The 26,307-nt window shown below is 41.5% G+C and overlaps 1 protein-coding gene across 1 annotated transcript in view; it reads left to right on the plus strand.

Annotated features, from left to right (window-relative positions):
* The first annotated feature begins 251 nt into the window (after positions 1 to 251).
* The window catches only part of IGSF10 (immunoglobulin superfamily member 10), a 36,978-nt gene continuing 10,922 nt past the window's right edge, over positions 252 to 26,307 (plus strand). Inside the window, exons 1-7 of the mRNA XM_030575698.1 lie at positions 252 to 271; positions 4,340 to 4,407; positions 5,480 to 5,729; positions 8,194 to 8,323; positions 15,359 to 15,749; positions 17,337 to 21,755; positions 22,451 to 23,351. Coding sequence (XP_030431558.1) covers positions 252 to 271; positions 4,340 to 4,407; positions 5,480 to 5,729; positions 8,194 to 8,323; positions 15,359 to 15,749; positions 17,337 to 21,755; positions 22,451 to 23,351 — 6,179 coding nt within the window. The remainder of the gene's footprint in view (positions 272 to 4,339; positions 4,408 to 5,479; positions 5,730 to 8,193; positions 8,324 to 15,358; positions 15,750 to 17,336; positions 21,756 to 22,450; positions 23,352 to 26,307) is intronic.

Raw genomic sequence — 26,307 nt, forward strand, 5'->3', positions numbered from 1 at the left:
AACTCACAAAGTACAAGAGATATACAGATGTAAAGAAAATAAAAACCTGCATGCAAAATCCAGCCTCAGTTTCCTCACCACTCAGAGCCTTTTGGGTTTTGCTCAATGTCTTTTAGGGAGTCCAGGATCTCTCCTCTCCTTCATTGCTTGCCTTCTGCTTCTGATCTCTTGTCTAAAAGAGGCCAATGAGAGAGACCTCCTTGTTGTAAGGTTTAGGCTTCTCTGTCAAGTGACTCTTCTGAGTGATTATCATGAACACAACTCTCATCAGGTGAGCTGTTGTTTGGTTACAAGTCTACCTGGGATAAGTGGTTCTTCTGTGTAGTAGCCAGTTCATTGTCTTACGAAGCTTGCATTTGAATGATTATTTTCTTGATCATTTTCCATCGTTAGCCTCTGCTAGGTATAGGTATGTCTCCTGATACCTCCTGTGGTTTTCAATGCAAGAAGACCATCACATTTGAAGGCTCAGAACTGTTTTACTGTCACAATGGCATTCAATAAATTTGTTAGTCTCTAAGGTGCCACAAGTACTCCTGTTCTTTTTGTGGATACCAAAATGGAATTTGTAGTTTAATATAGATATAGACAACATACACAAATCCATCACAGCCTGATCCTGCAAGGTTTTACTCATGTGAGTAAACCTTAATCATGGAACCAGCCCTACTAACCTCACTGGGACTACTCAGATGAGTAAGGACTATTCGTGTGGAAAGGGGTTTCCAGGATCAAGCACATCGTAGTAACAAAGTGGAGTATGATTAATTATCATGAACTATTGGTTTAATCAGATAACTTTAAAGAGAAGTGATGGGAAATGGATTGCATCTTAACTGTCATAAATCCTCAGTAAGTTTACAACTGGGATATCACCTTCCCAGTCAATAACGTCAAATGAAATACAGTATCAGAGTATGTGAACAAGCAATATAAATCTAAATAACTCATAAATTATTCCACTTCAGTTTGCGGCAGAACACAATGCAAAGACAGACAGAATTATCTTAAGAAAACAAGCAGCCATAAATACTCTACCTCCTTGATAACCGACAATTTATGCCACTTTTAACCAATCTTTTTTTTGCAGAAGGGGGATATCTGAAAATGAGGAAATGCCTAGACAGAGAAAAGTAAATAATTATAACCAAAATAATTTTGGCAGAGTTTTTAAATCAGTCAGGAATCAAAAGCATGGTGGGTTTAGAAGAGTCTTGTTGATGTTGAGTATGCATAATTTGTTTGGGTTTTTTAACTCATATTGTATTTGTGACATGAGTTTTGGATAACAACATTTTTAAATAAAGAAGGCTTGAAAGAAGTAGAGGTGGGCTACAAAATCATTCCAAACCTTAAACATTGGCTTACCAGCTCCTACAGAGTCTTAAATTTTCATTTAAAGGGAAAAGCTGGAAACTCTTATGCCTGCAAAGCAAGCCTTCTGAACTTGAACCGAATATAAACTGATAGATACATGGCTGTCTTCCAGAGTCTGCAAACAGACAATAAGTTGTAAGAAATGAAAACCGCCCCTGTTCAATGCATGCAGTGTTAACAGTGAAACGGAGGGATAATTTAAACACCAATAAGAGCCATTTTACTATTAATCATTTTAGCAGAAACATCCAACTAATATGCTTATGTAGTGTGTTTGGATACCATAGGCTTTATTTAGCCTAGGATTTATAGCGTTATGCTAGCATGTTAGCTAATTGGTTTTAAAGTCTAGTGCAGACAAAGAGTGTTGCCTTTAACATATGCTGAACTAGCCAAGCTGAAGCATAATTAATTAGTTACCTAGCATGTGTTAAAAGAAACAACTATTTTAAAAACAACAAGTTTAACAGTAAAACTATATAATTAAAAAGTTCAATGCAACTTGCCTTTGGCAGCAAGGGAGGAGTAAGAGCCCTGACAACTCCCAGCACTGAAACTGGCCAGCAGCAGCTTCTTAACATAAAAAGAATACAACTGGCCATGTGAAACTGTCAATACTGATGCAAAAATTAATACTTATTAATAAAAACAATGCAATTACAGTTCAAATCAAGTTATTGCTAGCCTAGCTTCCCCCTTAAGTTTGAAGAGCTTCATACAGTTACATATTTTATATTTTATGCTTATGAGCTGTTTAGCATACATTCTCTTATTGATGGCTATTTTATTTAATAAAATAAAATACGAGACCAAGCTGAGAGAAATCCTTAAGACTCATCCTGGTCTGTTTTGTTTCAAAGTGACATGAACACTTATACTCTCGCTAACACTCATAAGAAAACAGACTGGTCATACAGAGACCCATAGCTGTATATTGATTTTGATATTCTCTCATGCTGTATTATGAAGGAATGTATTTAATGTGTTTGTTGCTTATGTAAAAATGTTGCTAAAAGTTGTGCAGCTGCAAACTCAGATGTGATCAGTAATGATTCCCAATATATTATGCTTAAAATGCATAATAAACAAAAATGTTTCTTCAGAAAAATATGGGTTTTATGTGATGCTCTTAAAAAAACTACTTTCTTGACCAAGACACCATAAAACCAATCCCGTACCAATTAAAGTCTTATCATTAAAAGACAAGTAAATTCTCTGACCAAAACTATCACAGATTTTAAGGCCAGAAGGGACCATCATGAGCATCTAGTCTAACTTCCTGCACGCTGCAGGTTTTCTCTCTCCCCTAGCCATTTTCTCAACACACTCTTCCATGCAGTGGCTGGACCAGACAAGGGAGAGCAGCTGAGAAGGGTAGGAGGGAGAGAGAGGTCTCTAGTAGCAGCCAGGAAGCAAAGGTCTTATAAAACACTAAACCTTCTAGCTAAACCAGAGAAGATTGCTGAGATCAGAGATGCATGCAGAAAGTTGGACCCTGTGAAAAGAATAAACACTGGTTAACTTTATTAAATTTATAGTAGATGTCATCTCTTAGTCTGTTTGTACACTACCTAATCCTGATTGCAGCTGCTGAGCACTGCCATACTAAAACTAAGAATAATCAGTAAGATCCCTGTGTCTTAATGACTCTGCGCTGCCTTGTGGAAGTGATGAGTTTGACTATCCTCCTGTCTCTCAGGCCCTGCGAGTTAAGCAAAGCCTGAGGGGTGTCTTAGAGCTAAAAGTAGGTGATTCCAAGTCTCCCCACCTTAAAGAAATGAAGCCTGATATGATTTTACACAGACATTTTGAGATGTTTAGATTAGTAACACATTCTCCATGGCACAGGTACACAGAAACCAGACATGCATCTGATCAAGTGGGTATTCACCCATGAAAGCTCATGCTCCAAAACATCTGATAATCTATAAGGTGTCACAGGATTCTTTGCTGCTTTTACATATCCAGACTAACACAGCTACCCCTCTGATACTAGAAACCAGACACTGTACTCCAGAGCCTTTCACCAGCACACAGAGGAGGCAGGACTGGAAGGACTCTGGGACTAGAGGGAAGGGGGGGAGGGACAAGGAGGGAGTTCTGCAGTGTGTGGGATGGGGAATTGGAGTGAGGGGGAGCAGAGGAGCTGTGCACAGGGAAATGAGCACAGTGGGGAGGGGGAATTAGAGTGGTGGGGTCAGATGGGCCCACGCCGGAGCCAATGAGCACAGTGGGGAGGAAAGCGAGGGGCAGAGGGGTGCGCAGGCAGTGGCGGGGGCACCTGGGTGGGTTCCGCAGCTACAGCCCAGAGAAGAAGCGGCCGCCCTGGGCTGCGGGCGGCTCTTGCTGGTGCCGCTCAGCAGGGACCCTGCCCGCTCCCAGAGGCTGCAGCGGGCCGGGCCGGGCCGGCCGGGGAAAAGGCGCCGCTCCCCCCCCCATCAGCGCGCCGCAGGAGCCGGGGGGCGTGCCGAGCCCGGTGCGGGGAGCAGGGCACAGAGACGGGCTGACAGCTGCGAAGAGAGGACGCGGGAGGGAGCCCCTCGCTCAGCCCAGAGCCCCGGCAGCTGCACGGAGAACGGTCTCCGGACACCGGGGGTTCAGGCTGAGGCAGGGGCGCTGTGCACGAGGAGAAGCCAGGCGAGCACTGCGGGCAGGACACCTTCCGGGCACTCGGGCCATGCACCTTGACTCGGCTCGGGGGCCGGCGTCTGGCTGAGGGCGCGGGGAAGGTAGCGCCTCTCAGCGCTGGTCCGGAGCGCCGTGCGCGCCCTGCCCTCAGACTGAGCAACTAGCCCCCCCCCTGCCTGGCTGCTGCAAAGGGCCTTTTCTCAGTGCCGGGGGGGCGGTCCCCCCCCTCCCACGTGCGCCTCACTGCTGATTTTCCATTTATAAACCGAAAGCAGCACTGACGGAGAAAAACCAGCTAATTACAATTTTGAGTCTCCGGTACGGTCCTTTTTAGGGTATTAGGGCATTTTTTTTGTCTTTGCAATTTTCTCTCTGACCTTCTCACCTTTGCTCTTTGCCCAGGTAAGACTGGACTTATAGTAACTGTTTTAAGCTTAAAATTCTTTTATGAACAGTGAAAGCGCTAAGAGTGTTTTACTTATTCATCATTTATAAAATGCTGTGAAAAGGCAGCTATAGAACCAAATCTTGCCCTCTTACTCACCTGAGCAGGTTTATTTCAGTCAGTTGTGCTAAGTGCAAGAATCGGAGGAACTAGATTTGGCCTATTGATTCTTTAAACTCCCAGAATCCCTTGGATTTTGATCCAAAGAGATGCTGAGTAAATTGTTGATTTCACTGAGACATGAAGGTGCTTAGCACTTCTCAGGCTTAGGGCACAGATTTTTGAACAAAAAGAAATTCACAGTTCAAAATAATGCAATAGTCTCTTCATCTGAACTTGTCTGTAGTTAGATGGTGTTACCAATGCAGCTCACTTCAGGGAAGGTTTAGATCCCAACAAGATTTTAATACTAGACTATTGAGTATCGAACTCTGGAAGATGATTATAGACATTCCTGGTGAACAATGATCTGATGTGGAACTCTGTACCAACCTTTGCCTACCACAGAAGCAGAGTAATGGAGGGGGGATTTATTGCTTGGATATAGTCTAAAGAATAGGAAGAACAGGATTAAATTTGAGTGGCATAAATCATGCTTCCACAGGCTGATTTTTAAACTAGCTCAGATTCTTTGAAATTTGTTAATTTTGTTTGGAGTAATTATTTGGCAAGAAAGGAGCTGACGTGTTCTTTGGCAAGAACAAATTACAAGCAGATTTATGGATGTTCAACATAACCAAAATTATACTTGTAACAATAGTCTCATTAGGGTGTCAGGTTTATTATTACTACTACTACTACATCTGTAAGCAATAGCATCTCTAGCGCTTCTCATTAAAAGTAAGAAACTGTGCAGGATTTTTTAAAATGATAAATACTCCAAGCTATTGTATAGATCTGAACAGTGAGGAAAACCCTACCGTTTTTATAGTAGCAAACTTTTCTGTAATTGTTGTACAAGTACCCAGGTCTAAGATACCAGATACTTATCTTTACAATCTGACTGCTTGTGTTTTGTTTTGTTTGTAGGGTTGCATTTGTTCTTGCTTGCTGTGAGGGATGTTGTTTTAGGGTTAGCACGCAGGATGAAAGTAAAAGGAAGAGGCAAACCCTGCTTGCTGGAGTTTCTCTTCAGTTTCTGCCTGGCTACTCTTCCCAGGAGTAGTGCCTGCCCCAGGCTCTGTGCCTGCTACGTCCCCACTGAAGTACACTGTACATTCCGGTACCTCACAGCCATCCCACTGCACATCCCCCAAAACGTGGAGCGCATCAATTTAGGGTATGTTTAACATCTGCATTTTATCTATGCTGTGCAGTTAACTCTCATTGCCTTGCAAAATATAATTAAAGTTTCTGTGTTTGGGTTAAAATTGATCTAAAAAACCTTTAAAATCTACTAGTTTGCACAATTCAGACTTCATTAAGGTGACAGCTGGCAAAACCTAATGTTCTCCCACATTGATTGGGAGTTCAAAGTTTCAGATTCTAGGAGGCAGTTAAATAATTTAAGGAATATAATTTTAAAAAACAGATTAAAAACAAAATTTATTCAGTTTGAACCATAAGTTGCACAAGAATAGACACTACAAAACTGAAAGCCAGAAACCCTACGTACAGTTGTTTTCTTCTCATTAAGAGCCAATTTTATAAAAGAAGCCACAGTTTTCTGACTTTTATCACTTTCATCCACTTTCCCTTTTCCATAACTGGTAGTCTAAGACTTGATTTTCCCCACTACTTTTACTCTACCACCTTAATGCAAAATCATTATCATCACTAGGGATGGAAGAACCTCTAACAATTTGTAGTATAAGATTAATTATTTTATACTTATCTGAACCTATTGAGTCTATAAAATTGAATTCAGAGAATTCCCACCTGGAATTGAGATCATCCTTACAAAGGTTAAGACTGGAGTGGATAGTCAATAGTTGTGTTCAAATTCGAGGTTTGCCACTTCCTGTGTAACATTTGGCTAGCCATTAAACCTTTCTGGGGATGATAATACTTTCTACCTCACAGGATTGTTGTGAGAACAAATTGATTAACATATAAGGGTCTCAGATACTATGGAGATTGGTGCCAGCACTTCCATTTTGGACATACTGTACCATGAGAAAAACTTTTCATATGATACTTTGCCTCCTCTGTTTCCATCTGCTAATTGGATGTGAAATAACACTTCCCTGTATATTTGTCTCAAACTGTTCTGTTCTATAATTGGGTAAATGAGGGAGGGAACAGATGTTTATTTTATCCATACTGGTTTCTCCCTTTTTATTTCTTACTAATCTTCAAGTTATCTATTCAGATTTGATTTTCTGTAATGCCCTGTTGTGAAAGTCTTGATAATACAATCAAACAAGACCAGCCAGCAACTTAAAACAATCAGTATCAGTGTCTAATCCATATAATTATTATTAGAGGGCCTGCTAATGGGGAGGCTAACAGTGGCCACCGTTCAAATCCAGCCCAGGCTGATAGGGCTTCATCTTGACCACTGAAGTGAACAGGAGCCTTTCCATCTACTAAAAGGCATGGCACCAGGCCCATAGTGATCAAGCGCCTAGCACAATGGGGCCGCAATCCTGACGGGAGACTTATATACCATAATATAAATAATAATTATTAAAAACAACTACCAGCACTGCTTGGTGATTTTTTGCCCATGAAAAATAAGCTGCAATTCTCTGTCCAGGGCCTGGTAGAGAGGCATCTACATCACCATATCCCTGATTACAGACAGTACTGAAGGGCCATAAATATGGTGAAAGGATTAGAAAATATGCCGTATAGTTATTGAGTTCCTTGAGTCTATCTATTTAGCTTAACAAAGAGAAAGTTAAGGGGTGATTTGATCACAGTCCATAATACCTCCACAGGGAAAAGAAATGTATTAATGGGCTCTTCAATCTAGCAGACAAAGATATAACAAGATCTAATGGCTGTAGACAAATTAAAACAGGAAATAAGGCACACATTTTTAACAGTGAGGGTAATTAACCACTGGAACAATTTTCCAGTGGTTGTGATGGATTCTTTATGACCGGCAATTTTAAAATCAGGATTGGATGATTTTTTTTTAAAAGATACAGGGTATGTTCTAGTTTGAATAGGAATTATTTTGAGGAAGTTCTATGGCCTATGTTATACAGAAAGTCAGACAAGATTATCACAATCATCTCTTCTGGCCTTTGAAATGATTAATCTATTCTTGTTGACTACTGCACCAGACAGCAATGACTGAACTGGCATGGAGAGTGAACTACGTTCTTTTGACTCCATCCACTGTTAAGGCACATTGATGGGGTAAATGTGGGGAAGCTTGTAGTTTCTGTGTAATAAAGACTCCAGCTGATCCAATCTTTCACCAGCCATGAATAATTTTGAAAAAAAAATCGTAAAAATTCAATGCATTATTGTAGACATTTACCAGTACTGAAGCTCCTTCTCCTACACAAGAGTCCAAAGATGGCAATCTCCTTCTCATGTTCTTGCAGCCATCTACTGCAGATATTTCCCCCACCTGCTTGAATACAGTCCACAGGAATCAGTCTGTGCCAGACTAGCAAAATCTTTGAGTTTTACCTGCTAAGATGAAAAAAGCGTTTAGAATTTGCCTTGTCAGATCAGAACTAAAGCCTACTTGTTATGCATTTGCAAAAGGAAGTTTTCTTTTGTTTTTACTTTTGAACTTTAGCTGACTGACTAAACCCAGATCTGGAATGAAATGTTTGTTACAGTTACAACAGCTTGGTTAAACTGACCGAAACAGATTTTTCTGGCCTGGAGAAACTGGAGTTGTTGATGTTGCACAGCAATGAGATCCATACAATCCCTGACAAGACATTCACTGATTTAAATGCATTACAGGTAAGAACTGAAATTAGAAGATGGTCCCATCTTAGTTTTGCTACAGAGATATCAATCTATAGGAACAGACCCATAGTTGAGGAGCGTGGTGGATATCTGCCAGCATTGTCCTAGCTAGTATATCTAGCAGTTGCAATTCTTATTCACAGGGCCAGCCCACAACATTTTGGCACCTGAGGCGGGGAGCTCAAATGATGCCCCCATGTCCCCTCACTTGGACCAAAACTTTGAAAGGTCTCAATTCTGCCTTCTTCCTGTTCTACTTCTCTCATAGTACTGCTCTGCTGCCTGGCCCAATAAAGGAGAAATAACAACTTAAAATGCCTTGTTCAAAAATTTTAAGTAACACTTAACTCTCAAATGTCTGAACAGCAAAATGTAACTTTTCTTGTCTGCATAGTAAACACTGGCATTTTTATCTGTCTGAATAATCAAAGTGGTGCTTTCTGTACCTTCTTGGTTGCACAGATTTGAACTGTTTCCTGAAGGTCCAGAGTCTGGGCCAGCTCATGCTCTATTGAGATGGTTGCAAGGCCAATGAGCCTCTCCTTTGTAATTGTGGAGCATAGATGTGTTTTTATTAACTTTGGCTTAGAGAAGCTGCGTTCTCCACTGGCAACTGTTACAGGAAGTGTTAGAAGTATGCGCAGAGCAACAAAAGCATTTGGAAAAAGGGTGGTCATCTTATTTGTGCACATATATTCCAGAACACTTTTGGAGTTTATCCTGCTGAAATGTATCTTGAAAGGGCTTTCAGTTCATCACCTAAATTACTCGCATCAATATCACGCATGTCATCATGTGTCAACACTGTCTCTAGTGCCCTGCATTGCTGGTATAGGTCTTCTTCAGGTATAGTGAGGAATTTTGGAGTATCATACAACATCCCAAATATACTGTGGTGTTCCTTGAGCTGCATGAAACGTTGTTCAACTGACTGTATTGCACAATCTAGCACCTGGTTAAAGAATTCCACTTTGAATTGTTGTTTGGGGTCTCTTATGGAATTATCCCGTGCCTCATAATCAAAATGTCATCTTCTTCGGTGACTTGTATTCTTGACTGGGTGGGAAAATAGCTTCAGTGTGAAGTTCCTCTGCTAACTTCTGTGCACTCTTAAGAACGTTTTGAAATCCCTCATCTGACCAGTAAGACTGTAGGTATGACTTTGCTTTGTCCAGTTGTTTCATTGCTCCAGATATACAAAGATCAACACCTTGGAGTCTCTTGCTTAAAACATTTATTTCAGACAGTATGTCATGCCACAACACGAAGACACACAAATTTGAAGTTATGTATGTTTCTGGTGAGTCCATTTCTCTCTGCCACTGTTCTCCCACAAACAGTTCCTATCATAGCATTATCCTTCATAATGGCAACTATGGCATCATCTATCTTCCCAATTTGGTGTTTGATAGGCTTTATCGCCTCCACTCGACTTTCCCATCATGTGCTACTCAATGGTTTCAGTGTCAGAAAGGATGTTCCCAGATATTGCTTCAAAATTTGCTATCGATGAGTTGATGCAGAGAAGACTACATAGATGCTTTGAATTACATAAAAAAAAATTCAGCAGCCTCACTAGAAGCTGATGCTGCATCACAGACCACCAAGTGCAATGAACAAGAACTGCATGAGACAAAAAAAGCTTGAGGGTTTAACTTTCAGATCTGTGTCTTTACTCCTTTGTTCTTTCCTCTCATGTTGGCACCATTATCATAGCCCTGACCTCTCACGTCAGCTATTGCAATTCCCATATCTTCCAGCTCCTGTAATATCATCAAGGTAAATAAATTCTAGAAAATGCTCTCTGACAATCACTATTGCAGGCACATTTTCACTAGATTCTGTTACAAAACGCACCATTAAAGTCATCTGTTCTGTATGGCTGATGTCAGGTGTGCAGTCCAGAATAACAGAGTAATATCTTGCTGACTTCAGATATGCCACAATCTTCTGTTTGACTTTTGTTGCCAGTAACTGTATGATCTCATTTTGAATGGCTTTTCCAAGGTAGTGGTGTGTGTATATTTCTTGGGTGGTGACTCTTCTTAGATGCTCCTGGAGTACAACATCAAACTCAGCCATCAATTCCACAGTTTTAAGGAAGTTTTCATTGTTTGGCACATACAGCTGATCTGAAGTGCCACGCAGTGCTAGGTTTTGAGTAGCAAGCATTCCCACAATGGCAATGAGCTTTTCAGAACATTTTGCCAGTAAAGAGACTCTGATGCAATCTTCTCTTGATGCTGATCATCTGTGATGGCCTTTAACCGTAGCCTCATCTCAAGCTCTTTCCATCTATGGAATTCTCTCTGGTGATTTGCTGCCTTGTCATGGCATGCCAGATTTTTCCAGTCCTTTGTTCCTTTAGAACCCAATGTGACTGGAACATTAGACTGGAAGAGTTTGCAACAAAAACAGTATGCAGCATTCTGGGTTTTTGAGTACATAAGCTATGGCCTCTACTTTGTCACCATTGGGGATTTCACACCAGTAATGTGTTGGATGGAAACTTCTATTTTCATTGTCTTTGGGGATCGTGAAGTTTTTCACTTGCTGTGGCCCATGCAGTACAAGGAAGTCCCTCAGGCTGCTGCTGAAGTAGGTCCACATTCCTGGATCATCTAGACTTAAGGAACTAAATTCAGCAGCAGCTGTTTCTTGTGCCTCCACCACTCTTCTCTGATCTACACTTTTCTTCAGGAATGTGCATGGTTACATCCATTTGAGATGGAGATATGGATGCTGCAGTAGCTGCCAGGTCACCTGCACTCTGACTAAGTGGAAGATCAGGCATCTCCTCACCACTCACATCCTCACTGAGGCCGGAAGGCTCACTGTGAACATTTGTGTCTATGTATCTCAGGAGAGCTCCTTCCTGCTTAGCTAGAAAAGCTGCCTTTGCTTTCTTTTTCTGAATGCTGCCCCAGAGCAGCGTTTTCTTCCTTCACTCATGACTGCTGTTCTGTGCCAGCTAGGGTGGCTCTCAGCACTCAGTTGAAGGGGACAAATAAGCAGGCTGGTAGCAGGGCCTGAGTGAGGAAATAGATCAGCGTCTTAAGGGCCTAACTGGCTCCTACTACTTCAGTTGACTGCCTGTTCTCCTCAAGTGGGTTCAGGGAAGCAGCAGGAAACAGGAAGCTCCCTGAGAAGCTGGTGTTAATCAGACCAGGCTCCTGTTGGTGTTAGAGTGGTACATAAGAGGCTCCTCCTCCTCTCTCTCTCCTTGTAGCTCCTGCTGCTTTGTTATTCCCTCTCACCTTTTCACTTGCCTGCCTGTTATGTCTGTTGTGCCCTCCTTCCTCCAGCACAGCACTCCACCATCTCTGTGCATCTAGAGCAGGGGTCAGCAAGTCTTCATTTAGTCACTCTAATTTAAGGTTTCACGTGCCAGTAATGCATTTTAACATTTTTAGAAGGTCTCTCTCTATAAGTCTATAAACTATTGTTGTATGTAAAGTTATTACAATTAAAATTACAATTTTTAAAATTAAATTAAAATACAGATCTTGTCAGTTTAGTGCAGTGGTTCTTAACCTGGAGTGCATGCACTCCTTGGGGCAGAGCTGGTGGAAGGATATTTTGTGCCCTAGGCGAAACTTCCACCTTGCTGCCCCCCTCCCCCTGCACATCAGTTCATTGAGGGGCAAATCCCAACGAGCCTTTATAGACCCCAGGGGCCAGACGTGCCCAGGGGCTGCTCCCCAGACAAGGTTCCCCCCTCCTCACCCCCTGTACTCCTCTGAAGGGTGCACAGTCCCCCCGCGAGCCCTGCCCACCTCTCCCCGGTGGTCCCCGCCCCGAGTCTTCTCACTGGTTTTGCCAGGCTTGGGCCGCAGCAGCAGCAGCTTGGCAGGGAGGAGCCACCTTTTGGAGGCACTGGAGAGCCAAAGCGTCCCACTTGCAGCAGCAGCGAGCCCCAGCCATGGAGGAGCCAGTGCGGTGCGGGGGGCAGCAGCCCTGCAAAGGCAGCGGTGCCGCTAGTAGGGAGCAGCCACACCCCCCACTCCTCCTTCCCAGGCTGTGGCCCGGTGCCCACCTGGGGGCTCTTGCAGGGTGCAGTTTATGTATGCGGGCACCAGCCTCCGTGCGCCCCCAGCTCCTCCTTGCCTAGGGTTACCACATTTCAACAATCAAAAAAGAGTGAAGAGCCCTGCCCTAGCCCCACCCCCATGCACTCCCTACCCTGACTGCCCCCGTCAGAACCCCCAACCCACTCCGCTCCTTGTCCCCTGACTGCCCCCTCCTGGGACCCCTGCCCCTAATTGCCTCCCAGAACTCCACTCCCTAAGCCTCCCTGCTCCTTGTCCCCTGACTGCCCACTCCTGAGACCCCCTCCACCCTAACTTCCCCTCTAGGACCCTACCCCCTACCTGTCCCCTGACTGCCCCAACCCTTATCTACTCCCCCACCCCCAGGCAGACCCCGGGGACTCCCACACCTATCCAACCACTCCCTGCTCCCTGACAAGACCCCCCAGAACTCCTGACCCTTCCAACCCTCCCCCTGCTCCCTGACTGCCCCCTGGGACTCCCCTTACCATGCCCATGCTGGTCAGATGCTGGCTCCTCGTGGAGGCAAAAGACACTGCCAGGCTGCTGCGCACACAGCCCCTCTCCCACAGGGTGCTGAGGAAGTGGGGGGGGAGCTGCAGGAGGGGCAGCGGCGGTGGCGGCTCACACTTCTCAGAGCCACAGAATCTGAGCACGGTGAGCTGTGGCCCGGTGCGCCCCCCCCCCGGGGAGGGCCTCTTGCTGCGGATGCATGCGGGCGGTGGTCCCCATATGTAAAGCCTCCCCCCCCCCCGGTTTCCCCCTTGCCATGCTCGGACTCTGCAGCTCCTGGGAGTGTGAGCCACCACCCCCACTCCTGCAGCAGGCTCAGGGCCCCGCTCTCCGGCGATTCTCACTCCTGGGAGCTGCAGGACCCGAGCGTGGAGAGCCGGGGGGGGAGGGCGCCTGCTGCCAGTCTAGGGTACGGGCCACCAGCCCCACTCAGCCTCCTGCCAGCCTGGGGTTCAGTTCGCTCAGCCGGCAGTGAGCTGAGTGGGGCCAGCGGCCAGGACCCCAGCTGGCAGCCCCGTGCCAGGCAAAATCAGCACATGTGCCACTTTTGGCATGCGTGCCGTAGGTTGCCGACCCCTGATCTAGAGCAGAGAGAATACACATGCACCAGCAGCAGACACGATTTTCTACACTCTGGGTCCTAGTGGCGCCCCCTCCCCCCACAGTTTGGCACCTGAGGCGTCCACCTCAGTTTGCCTCATGGTAAGGCCAGCCCTGCTTATTCATATCCACCAAGATAAAAGGGAGAGTATTGCTGCACAGCTCCTCGTACGATATCTTTGGTAGAAAAGTTATCTTTGTTAATTTGATGGACTAAATAAATGCATTTTTAAAGAGATCATATTTTGTCAAGATTTTCTTTCTCCTGCTAGCCTGCAGCTTTCAGCCAAGGAAGTTTCCTACTGAAAGAAAATGTTAAATTCTAATACTAAGGGACATTGCAGTTCTTTGATGTTATAACAGCAGATAAGACAGGTTTATAATATTTGGTGCTTTATTTCTTATTTAAAATAAAACATTAGTAAACTTATGATAGTAGATCTTCACTAATTTGCACATCCCATCATTTGCACACAGAACCAACTGGGTTTCTTAGAATGTCTCTGCAGAGATTTACTAGAAGATTGTTAAAGGAAGGTCATATATAACCATTACTGCCACTGGAGCAGCTGGTGTGTTGTGCCATTCAGAAATATTAGAAAATTAAATAAAATATACTTATCTTCACACCAACTCTGTGTGCTGCTCACACATATTAATTTAAAAGTACTGACTTTCTATTTTCCAGATGAGAAGCCTGCTGCAATGCCTCTGGCTATATCAGTGCATATTTCACTAGGAGTAGCTCCAACAGGTGGACTTCAGAGCATTTTGCATTTCATTGAGCAGCCTGAAAGCTACAGTAGAGAGCTGAGGGTTTTTGTTTGTTTGTTTTGTTTTTTCAAGAGTCGATTAGCAGTTAAGGAGAGTAAGGGCTTGTCTACGTATGGAGTTAGTCAGGATCAGCATTTTTGAATAACTCTACATGTGGATGCTTGTGTTCTGGAACAAAGCACTCTTGTTTTGGAATAAGAGTGTCTACATATGGAGTTATTCGGGCAGAGCTATTCCTGAATGGCTCCATGTGTAGACAAGGCCTAAAAATTTCCCAAATGAAACTTTGATCCACAGCTGCTATTAACTAGCAGAACACAAATATGACTGTAAATAATTATAACAATTCTATTTGGCAAATACTTGAACAAAGTAGATTTTGTGCATTATCGTTGCTTTTTGTATTTGTTTACTTGCTAATTTGCAACATTCAGTAATTCATAAAAACATCACCAGTTCTTTGTGAGGATTAGGAAGCTACTAAAGTATGTAAAGTATGATCCCAACCTGAAAAATGACTGCAAAAATGGTATTATAATTCCATATTTATTAGCACTCAATGACCTTTTGAAAAATTTGCTCATTTTACAACTGCCAGTCTGCAAACAGTGCCATCAGAAAGTTGAGCTTTGGCTAGCACATTCTCTCTCATAAAAAGATCCTTCAGCTGGGACTGAGTTCACAATTCTTTTCATTATTTGTCAGCCAAGAATCCAGCTTGTCCTCCCATATTTGTATAGGCACTGTAGTAGTAAGTGAAGGGAAAAAAAATATACACCCACTTATTTTATGGTCAAACCCTGCTTACCTTCTTCACAAAAGCAGTTTCATTAGGACCATTGGTGTGAATAAAGTGTGTACATACATTGGCCTGTTGAATAAGAAGGTATCTTTGAGGTCATCATGTCTGACCATAATCACACTTATAAAAATTATTATATCTGCTGGTTTTTCCCATAGTGCCCATCACTTGTGTACCTAGGCACTTCACTTAACAGAGTAATAATAATTCAGAGTTGGCTAGAATTCTTCTACCAATGCCGAAATAATGTAGTTTTTATTAGACTTTTTATCACTATCTTTTCACCAACAGGTCTTAAAAATGAGCTATAATAAAGTCAGAATACTTCAGAGGGACATTTTTCATGGTCTCAAGAGCTTGGTACGGTTGCATATGGACCACAATCAAGTTGAATTTATACACCCGGAAGTTTTCTATGGGCTTACATCACTGAGGCTGGTGCACTTGGAAGGAAATTTACTTAAACAGCTTCATCCAGACACCTTTGTCACCTTGCGCTACATCCAGATATTTAAAACATCCTCCATAAAGCATATATACTTGTCTGACAACTTCTTAACTTCATTACCACAAGAGATGTTTTCCTACATGCCTGAACTAGAGAGCATATACCTTCATGGAAACCCTTGGTCCTGTGATTGTGATCTACAATGGTTTGTAGATTGGGCAGAACAATGGCCAGGTACAGTATGAGCTGAATATTTGTTTGTTTCTTACTAGAGTGGTGACTTCCCTTAAGGTCTTTACAAGGGAGGCATCATTGTCTAGTGGCTACAGCTATGGGGTGAGCATGGAGATCTGGGTTCTGCCACTGATTTAATGTGTGACCATACCCTCTCTAAGCCACCATTAAAATGGAGAAAGTAACTTCCAGGTTTTGAAAGTGCTTTGAGATTCTTCGTTTAACTGCACTATTTAAGTGCAAAGTATTATAATTACCAGTGAGTAACATCTGGATAGAGGCATTATAGTAATTTTTTTTGGCAAATTAGTAAATGACTTACGAAGAGTAAGAAATTGGTCATTACTATTATAACACTTCTTAAAGTATAACACTTTATTCTGTGACTTTCTGTTGATCTTCTGTGACTTCCTTGTCAGCTGTTTAAAATGTTATTCCTTACCATTCCATGGCCCCATGGTACTTTATTCCCGTAAATTACCATGCATCTCTTTTATTTCCATTATTGTTGGCTAGCAAGGTGTGCACACACACACACACACACACATATGCAAACAGGGAATATCTGAATGTTGTTTAGTGACCTAGATGAACTGAAGTTAGTGGTCCCAATACATTTCCAAGCTCAGGTGTCTCTAAATGGAACCTTTTCTGGCAGTGTCCAAAGTTGAATGTTCAAGAATGAATTATGTTCTTTCTCAATAGGTGAGAATGTAAAAAGAGAATGAATTATCCTCTCTCTCTTAAAGAGGTTCACTCTAGGGCTGGACTGAGGTACATGTTAGGTGAAGTGAGGATAGAGAGATGCATTAAATATGTAATATTTTCTGTGCCATTTACAATTTGATTATCAGAACAAATGCTTTTCCTAGTTTTTATATTTTTAGAGCATACTATGATATTATGGTTTTCAATCTTAATCTCAGGAATAATAATTATTTACAAGAATAAGCAGCTTGCTTCAGACAAATTTTTCAGATAAATTGTTTTCATGACAAAGCATAACCAGATGATGTTACCAAACCACTATAAGATGTGTGACATGATTTTTTGGAAAGGGTGAGATAAAAGGAAAGGATAGTCTTGTGGCTGAAGGAGAAGAAAGGCAGCATTGGATAAGTCCCTTTGTTTTTTAGGGCTTGCCTTTGCTGTAATTAAAATAAGGAAAGCAATAATTTCCTACCTCGCAATGGTAAGCCTCAATTAATTAGGGCCATATTGTGCCTGACCACAGGGAAGGTGCACAAATTAAGAAGAGGGCACAAGGAGTTTCTTCTCCTTTTTGCCCCCCTGAACAGGCTCTGGGCACAATAGAACAATGCCTGCTACAGCTCTTGCTAGAGCTGTGTGCTTCCCAAGGCAAGGCTGTGCCATGCTAACTAGCTGTGATAGCAATTATGATCATGCTGAAGGTTTCACTAGTGGAATAGTAAAGAGTTAAAATAAAGCTTGGTGATGACTTGAAGATCACTACTGTCAGTACTTTATAGCCCTTTATTCAAGGAAAGATCCTTCAGCAAAATATAAGTTGTTGTTTTGGTACTGGAACTAGTATCACAAAATTACTTTGTTTTTTCCTCCCCCTAGATATTATAAAGTGCAAGAAAGACAGAGGTTCTTCTAGTGCCCAGAAATGTCCAGTTTGTGCCAATCCCAGAAATTCTAAAGGCAAACATTTAGTTAACATCCCATCTGCATCTTTAACTTGTAGGAAGCCAACAATAGACCCCTCCCTGAAATTTAAAAACATCACTATGCCAGATGAAGGAGACTTCATTTCCATCTCTCCCAAAGAGTTTATAGCTCCCATTGGAACCATAATGTTGAATATGACAGACCAAACAGGAAATCAAGCTAACTTGGTTTGCAATGTTCAAAAACCTACAAAAATTTCCCCACTCTCATTTGACAAAGATGGTGATAATACAGTACTCAAAGTATCATTTTCAACATTTCTGGTGTGTAGTATTGATTATGAACACATTCAACAGCTGTGGAGCATATTGGCCCTGTACAGTGATTCTCCACTGAAACTCGAAAGGAATCTCTTACTGACCAAAGTGCCTTACATCAGTTACAAGTACAAACAGACGTATTCTGAAAGTGAAGAAGTTTTTACCAATATAGAGAGTGAACTGACAGCTGAACCTTCTTGGCTGCTCCAACGCCAGGTGGCATTACAATTAGACAGAACAGCAACCACACTCAGCACGCTGCATATTCAATATATAACTGATGCTCAAATTATCTTGCCCAATGCTGGTGAAAAACAGTTGACACACAGCTGGGCCATAATTTCAAGAGATAATACAACAAGAGCAGAACACTCCGTTTTAGTGGGTGGGACTGTAGAACTGGACTGCCAGGCATTTGGAGAGCCTACTCCTACCATTGAATGGATACTCGCCGATGGGAGCAAAGTTAGAGCACCATATGTTAGTGAAGATGGAAGAATCGTAATAGCTAAAAGTGGAAAATTCACACTACGGACAGCTGATAGTTTTGACACTGGAGTTTATCACTGCATAGGCACAAATTATAATGATGCAGATGTCCTAACATTTAGGATCACAGTGATTGATACTTATGTGGAACACAACAACATTAATGGGGCTCAGCTTTCGGCATTCATTGGTGACACACTCTACCTTCCATGTCAGTCTGTTGGTGTCCCAGATGCATCTATTAGTTGGATCCTACCTGAGCACACAGTTCTTCATCAGTCTGTAAGAAGCAAACATATTTTCCACAATGGTACACTCAAAATACAAGAGATGACAGAACAAGATAATGGCTATTTTAGATGTGTAGCAGCTAATGAATATGGTATAGATTTTTTGATTTTCCAAGTGCTGGTTAAAGTGAATGAGGGCACTTCACAAAAACAAAAGAAAGCTCCAGAAGAAAACGAAGAGAGAGATGGATCTGGTCACGAGGAGCTTAGAGCTGTTACAAAACATAAGTATCCATTAGCTACTGTGCAAACTTCAGTAACAAGTAAAGCATCCACTGACTCTGCACCTAGAAATCAACTCACAGGGATTGCAAATAAACGGAATAACAATAGAGAGATGACTTACAGACGCAATGGGGACAAAATAAACAGACGATTTAGGGGACACAGAAGACAATTTACTTCCTCAGCTAGGAGAGTTGACCCACAGCACTGGGCAGCATTTTTGGAAAAAACAAAGAAGAATTCCACTTTGCCAGAAAAACAAGAAAATGCCACAACAAAATCACCAGACCATCTATCCTCTAAGGTATCTGGGGATAAGGAAGAAACATCTGGTGACCATATACCTCCAGAAGAGGAATTTATTATACTAGCACCTGAAGCACCTACTATACCTACTCTGAAAAAAGTTTCAGCAAGTATTGTAACTGGAGAACCTGAAACTACATCAAGTAATAACAAGTCTAAAACAACTTCTGTCATGGTTACAGAGGCAGTCGCTCCAACAGTTAATCCATGGATTACACAGTCTATAGGACCCCAGAGCAAAAAGCCAAATGCAGCTCAAAAATCTGCAGTCACAAGACCAAACTCGCTGAAGACTTCTGAATTAAATCAAACATCATTAACCATTATACAGCCATTAACAGCATCTAGTTTGGTGAATAGTACAGCTAAAGACTTTAATGCTGAACAAAGATTAGTGTCTTTTGGGGGAAGTAATGAGTATTTAAAAATCATATCTACAACACAAACAGCAGATGTTATTGAAATCACCAGCCTTGTCACTTCCCAGAACACAGTTGAAAAACCTGATTTATTTACTGAGTCTATTGATAAGACTTCAACTAAATCAGATCATCGAATATCTGTAGTGACTGTCAGCGAGCCAAACAATGAATTTGGTCACATTTATTTTCACAGTGCTCAAAAAATAACTCCTAAACTACCACCAGGGTCAACTATTATTTCTCATCAGCAGATTCAGATAATTAGAGATGTTACAACTAATACACCACAGTCAAGACAACGATATGGAAGACGAAGGAAAATTTCTGGTAGAAGACGAATTGTTAGACCAGATCGAATTCCAGCTATCAGGGGACATAGATATAATTTTGTGAGACAAGAATCCAGTAGAGAAAGTACAACTCTGCCTCCAGCTATGGAGCAGGACACAAAATGTCTATCGTGTTCACATCCCGCAACTCCTCCCAGAAGTTCTCTTGAACTGCTTAGCCCAGAAACACATACGCCCCCACCTTTGAAAGAGGATATACCAGAACTCACATCAGAGCAGCTTACAAGTCAAACCACAACATTCCTGGCTGAAAAGAAAAACAGACCCACTGCAGAAGGAGAAAAAACAGCTCCCACTGTAATGCCTTTCTATAGTGAAAGCAGACAGGGTACCCTGCAAAGAAAACTAGAGGCCAGTGCACGATTGCAAACATATGCTCTCAGACTCCCTACAACTGCAAGACAGACTGCTAGTGTATCTGTGGAAACTACAACTTCTGCAGACAGCAAGACATTCTCACATGTTAAATCCATCCTCCCAACCACTAAAACTAGAACTTCTTCCAAAGTTTTAAGAGGAAAGATTCCTTGGCAACATCTCTTTGGAAAGGTACACATTCAAAAGGAGCTATTGAAGAAGCTATCCAGACAACGTACAAGAACAGTGCCATCATCTACAATAACCTCCATGCTTCCTAAAACTACTGCAACACTATCCATAGACAGAGTTTCTCCTTTTCATTTAACAACTATTTCAGTGGAAGTGAATCAAACTGATGATCTCTTATCCCTAACTAAACCTATCAGTCATGATAATAGTATGTCAGAGAAACAGTCTCCCATTCCATCTCTTACTACTGCAGAACTGCTACCTTCAGCCTATTTTTCTAATCTTCCAAATGCTATCAACAAAGAAATGAATGCAACAAGACCAATGCCAACATTTAGATCTACTACTGTTCCCCACACTGAAGCTAAAATCACTAAAATCAAAGCATTCAGAGCTGGAAGGAGGAGAGATCAAAGGAGGAAAAAGCTCCAGAAGATCATGACTTCACAAAGCATTACTACAAGCCATAGCTCCACCACTGCTTCATCAGTGAACACAGCTTTGTATATCCTGACAACAGCTAGGGCTTTAACTAAGCCCACCATCCCCCTACCCACTGAATTTCTTTATAAGAACACAAGTGTAATCCCAATTACAACTGTGCCTCAGCCACAGATTCTTAACACAAAAGATGTAACTAAAGGTTCACCTGTAACAACTACACAAACATTAATGAGAATTACAACAGCTGAGAACACTCAACCTGTTAAACTACCATCTGATGTTCTCTTTACTGAAAAACCTGCCACATCATCTTCTTTGAAGTCCTCCAACACCACCACAATATTACCCGCCACATCCATAACATCTGAATCAGCACATATTCAACCAAACAAAACTATTGCAATGGTAAGTAAAAGACCACACCAAAAAATGGGACAGAGAGTTATTCAGCAGAAACATACAGCAAAGGCAACATTTCCTGACAAAGGTGAGCTCAGTACCAAATCTCCTGCTGTAACTACCCATGTGATCAACCCCAGCATACAGCATCCTACCCCATTAGCATCCCAAATAACAGAGACACCACACACAAGTATCTTGCAAATCACCTTATCTCCCCGGTGGGAAAACAAGTTTTGGCATAAACAGTCTCCTGAAATTTCGGAAATAGGCAAAACACTAACAGTTAATACTCTGAGTATATTAAAATCCTCAGAGAGCTCCACTCCACATACTCCTGCACGGAAAAGGAACAAGGACAATTCTGTCAAAAGCTGGTCTGACAAGACAACAGATCAAAAAACCAACAACCACCTCGTAGCCCTAGACTCCTTATATAAAAATAGATTGGCAAAGCCTAGAATAGTCGGAGGAAAACTGGCTGCTTTTACCGTTTTGGCTAATTCAGATGCCTTCATCCCTTGTGAAGCGACTGGTAATCCCCTTCCCACAATTCACTGGACTAAAGTGTCATCAGGTAAGCTGTATAAGCCTTGTTTAAAATGTTGTCTTCTACTATATATTAGCAATAAGACAGGTGCTAGGTACACCAGGCTGGGATATTGCCATGCTTTAGGTGGGATACCGTCCATAAAGCAATAAGATGATTAATACATATGGCTGAAAAGTAGTAATATTCCAGCCCTGCATATACATACTGAAGTGTCTTACTGTATTTATAAAATGTCTCTTCAAGAAAAAGAGAGAAAGGAAAAAAAGGTCAATCTGTATTTAACAATGTTTACCATATTCAGCATACGTTAACAATAGCATTATTGTAGTGAGGCCTATACAGAAGACCAGGCTTATTAAGAATCCACCTGTAATAAGATCCTGTGCTTCATTGCTGAGCAATTCTGCTTCCCCTTTATTGGAAGATCACCTCCACCTATGTAACTGATTTTTGTTGGTCCCTTAAGACATCTTTCACAATATACATAAACACGTGGTATTATTCCTCTCATTCCGTCACTGTTCTTAGCCCTTTTAAAGAAAGTAAGCTGAGACAAAGAAAGTGTGCTCGGATACCATGGTGATGAGTGCAGGATAAAAACCAAGGCAGCTTTTTTTTTTTTTGGTTGCAAATATTATTTTATCAGATAAAAAGCAAAAGTAAATAAATAAAGGCTTCTTATGTAATATAAATATATTTTACTTTTTTTGTTTAATTAGGGTCTGATGTATCAAAAAGCAAGCGTGACAACAAGTTTGAAGTATTTGCTAATGGCACCCTCTCTATCCAGAATGTGAACATTCAGGACCGTGGACAGTACCTGTGTATTGCTGCCAACCAGCATGGCTCAGATCAGCTCCTCGTCACTTTGTCTGTGGTGGCATATCCACCGAGGATCCTAGAGGGCAGGTCAAAAGTGATCACTGTCCATTCTGGAAAGCCTGTGTCTGTGAAGTGTAGAGCTGAAGGTAGGCCCATCCCTACCATTTCATGGATTCTAGCAAACAAAACGTATGTCTCAGAATCTTTTCCAGGAAGCAAGCAAGCGTCTGTGCAACCGGATGGCACTTTAATAATCAAGGAAGTCACTGTTTATGACAGAGGGCTTTATACATGTATGGCTAGTAATCCAGCTGGTGCTGATACGCTGACAGTAAAACTACAGGTGATTGTGGCACCTCCCGTTATTTTGGAAGAGAAGAGACAACACATTGCAGGAATTATGGGTGAAAGTTTGAAACTCCCCTGCACTGCAAAAGGAAACCCTCATCCGAGTGTTCACTGGGTCCTCTTTGATGGAACAGTAGTGAAGCCTCTGCATTTTGTAAATGCCAAACTGTTCCTGTTCTCCAATGGAACCCTCTACATAAGAAACATAGCTCCTTCTGACAGCGGGAATTATGAATGCATAGCTACAAGCTCCACTGGGTCAGAGAGGAGGGTGGTAAATCTCACGGTGGAGCAGAGAGATACAATTCCCAGAATAGCAACTGCATCTCTGAAAATGACTCAGCTGAATTTTGGGGACAGCTTGCTTCTAAACTGTTCAGCTACTGGGGAGCCAAAGCCCAGAATAATCTGGAGGTTACCTTCTAAGGCAGTTGTTGACCAATGGCACAGGTAGGAATGTTTCTTTGTGACTGAGTTCTTGCTTTATTTTTCTGGTGCTTACTTTAAAATAGCAGACCACAAATCACTGAAATAATTTTTTAAAAAAGAGTCAATCCTGTGATATTGCCAAGCATAAGTGCCTAACGTACTATAACTCTGCTTAACTGAAGCCAATTTTGTTTTTAACCTGTGATGAGAGTCATCTCTAGTGACAGAAAATGCAATTTTATTATTATATTTCTAATACTAAAGGCCCAAATTCAGCCCTACCGTAAGGGGGTGCAACCCAGCTAAATCAGTGAAGCCTAATTTATTCATGCAATGGCTGAATTTAGGTCATTTTATTCTGTTCTGATTTAAGGCCAAATCCTCAACATACATATGTCAGTTGAATAGGATTTGGTTGTTAATATAAAGCTGACACTCATGCTGCATATATACATTAGAGTAAACTTGAGGATTTTACTTTACTAAGGCTTTTACATGCCATATGTACCACAGAAGAGATTTAACATCAGTTAAATTAATGGCATCTCAGAGCACAATGGCTGCATAGAAATACTATAAACTTACTATAAATCTGTTGTATATGGTAACGATAATTTAATTTGTGCTTTGTAAGACTGCTTGTTGAAACAAACTAATTTAGCAGTGACAATGATAGTTTGTGAATGTAATGCCAAGCAAACTGATTGTTCAAAGTGATATAGTTTGATATCACATAAATATTTAATTGGTAAAAATTAGCAATTTATTTTTGTAAAAATAAACTGCTTTCCCATCACGAAATAATTTAAAACAGTGGCACAATAAAATCTAAATTTGTTGGAACGGAAGTGGGGACATTTAACTGTTATAAAAGTTTTGATTGTAGAATTCCAAAACTAATATAGTCGCTAAAAATATGAAAAGCCATTTGCTAGTTAATTAAGAAAAAGGATCTAGTGAATATAGTTTCGTCTGAAAAGCAAGTAGAATTTAGTGAGAACACAAATTTATAAAACTAGGGTCTTGATTACTCGTGCAACCTTTGACAGCTACTTTGACTTCTGTATTTTATGGCTGAGCTGACGTTTCACATTCTTGCCAGTTACAGAATGAGAGCAACTAAGACTGGGTACCAGTTAACACTTTGTTTTTGCATACACCAGTTGCCAGCCATTTGGCTGGAGAGAAACTGGCATTACTAAAGTATTCATTTGTTTGCTTATTAAAAAAAAAACCTATAAAACCTCATTTACTGTATTAAAAGCAAAGTCCTGTGAGAGTTTACAGTCCAATTACTGAAAGTTGGGAATAAATTTACTGCAGTTATTTTACTGGCAATCAGTAAGTATGACCAAAGAAATTAATTGTTTCACATTTTAGATTGCAGGGTAAATATTAGTGTTAAAATGATTTCAAATGATAAATAGCAGTTTAAAAGGCCCAATTCAATGATAGTCTATTTTTAACAAAAAAAATAATAAAATAAAATCTGCTGACACTGAGTTGATTTAAATAAAAGTTTGCAGTTTATGGTAATGTGTACCAAATTCATACACACAACATACTTGCCTTGTATTCATTTTATTAACACTTATTTTAAATGGCCAGATCTGGCATTCTGCCACTAGAGGAGAAGAACATGTGGATGAGTTTTAGGTCAGGGATCAGCAACCTTTGGCACATGGCTCACCAGGGTAAGCACCAAGGTGAGCTGGGCCGGTTTGTTTACCTGCCGCATCCGCAGGTTCAGCCGATTGCGGCTCCCACTGGCCGCTGTTTGCCATTCCAGGCCAGTGGGAGCCACGATTGGCCGCACCTGTGGACACGGCAGGTAAACAAACTGGCCCGGCTTGCCAGGGGGCTTACCCTGGCGAGCCACGTTCCAAAGGTTGCCCATCTCTGCTTTAGGTGTTGCCAAAACCACAGGTGCATGGAAGAAACAAAGGGGAGTCTTGCATTTTACTATTCTGAAAATCAGTAGAGCAGGAGATATTCCAGTGAGTGTAAGTTACTGCCAGTTTCCAGGTGATATTACTTGCTTTCAGTGCAAGGGCGTCCTAGCTTTCTGTCTATATCCTGCACACCAAAAAAGCTGTAGAACCTTCTGCCCATCACCACACATCACTTTTTATAGGCTGCTAGAAGCATTATAAATTAAGATGTTTTACACAGAGATTTGAGGAAAGGTTTATTAAAGCCTGCCACTAAAGTACAGTTTCTCACTCATCTTCTTCTGGTTGTGGGGGATCTAGTTATTGAACAAAGAGCTAGAGGGGGGAGGGGAGGCGGGTTCATTCTACAACTCCAGAGACTGCTTCATACTCTGAAACTTACTTCCCAAGCAAAAAGTTCAAGCAGATTAGATTTCTGATTATATGAACAACTTCCACAATTATAAAACCCATACTTTTAGAATTCCTCCCAAAAAGAGACTGGTTGAGATCAACAGGGTTTACTTAGGAAAGGCTAGATCTATGAAGGTGTTAAATAACTCCACAGATTCTTCATTTCCAGTTTTCAGCTATCTTGTAAAATGGAAAAGATCACTTCATGCGGCAGAGCTTAGTAACACCACAGAAATGGTAACTCAGTATTACAGAGCTCCTAAGCCCTGCAAGCATGGAATGGTTATTACCAGATTCAGATGAGCTCTGGTCCTGAAATTTGGGTGTGTAGAACATTTATAATTTAGCCTAATTCTTTCTTTAGTGTGGACTAGGTAGTCTGAAAAAGTCTGAATGGGAGAGATTAGAGGAAAAAACAAAGCTTTTCATACAATGTGCAACAAAGGCAAAACCCTAATTAAAAAATGAAGCATGTTCTCACACTGTAGATGGTTTTCTTCTGCACCTGTAAAGTGTCAGAATTAGCTCATCTCTCTTGCCCATGTGCATTTTTCCTGCAGAAGGACAATGTGAGACCCTCACTTTACAACTGATAACATAGTAAGCATGTATTATTAAATAGGTAGCTGTAA

The sequence above is a fragment of the Gopherus evgoodei genome, chromosome 9, assembly GCF_007399415.2.
Source record: "Gopherus evgoodei ecotype Sinaloan lineage chromosome 9, rGopEvg1_v1.p, whole genome shotgun sequence".
NCBI lineage: Eukaryota > Metazoa > Chordata > Testudines > Testudinidae > Gopherus > Gopherus evgoodei.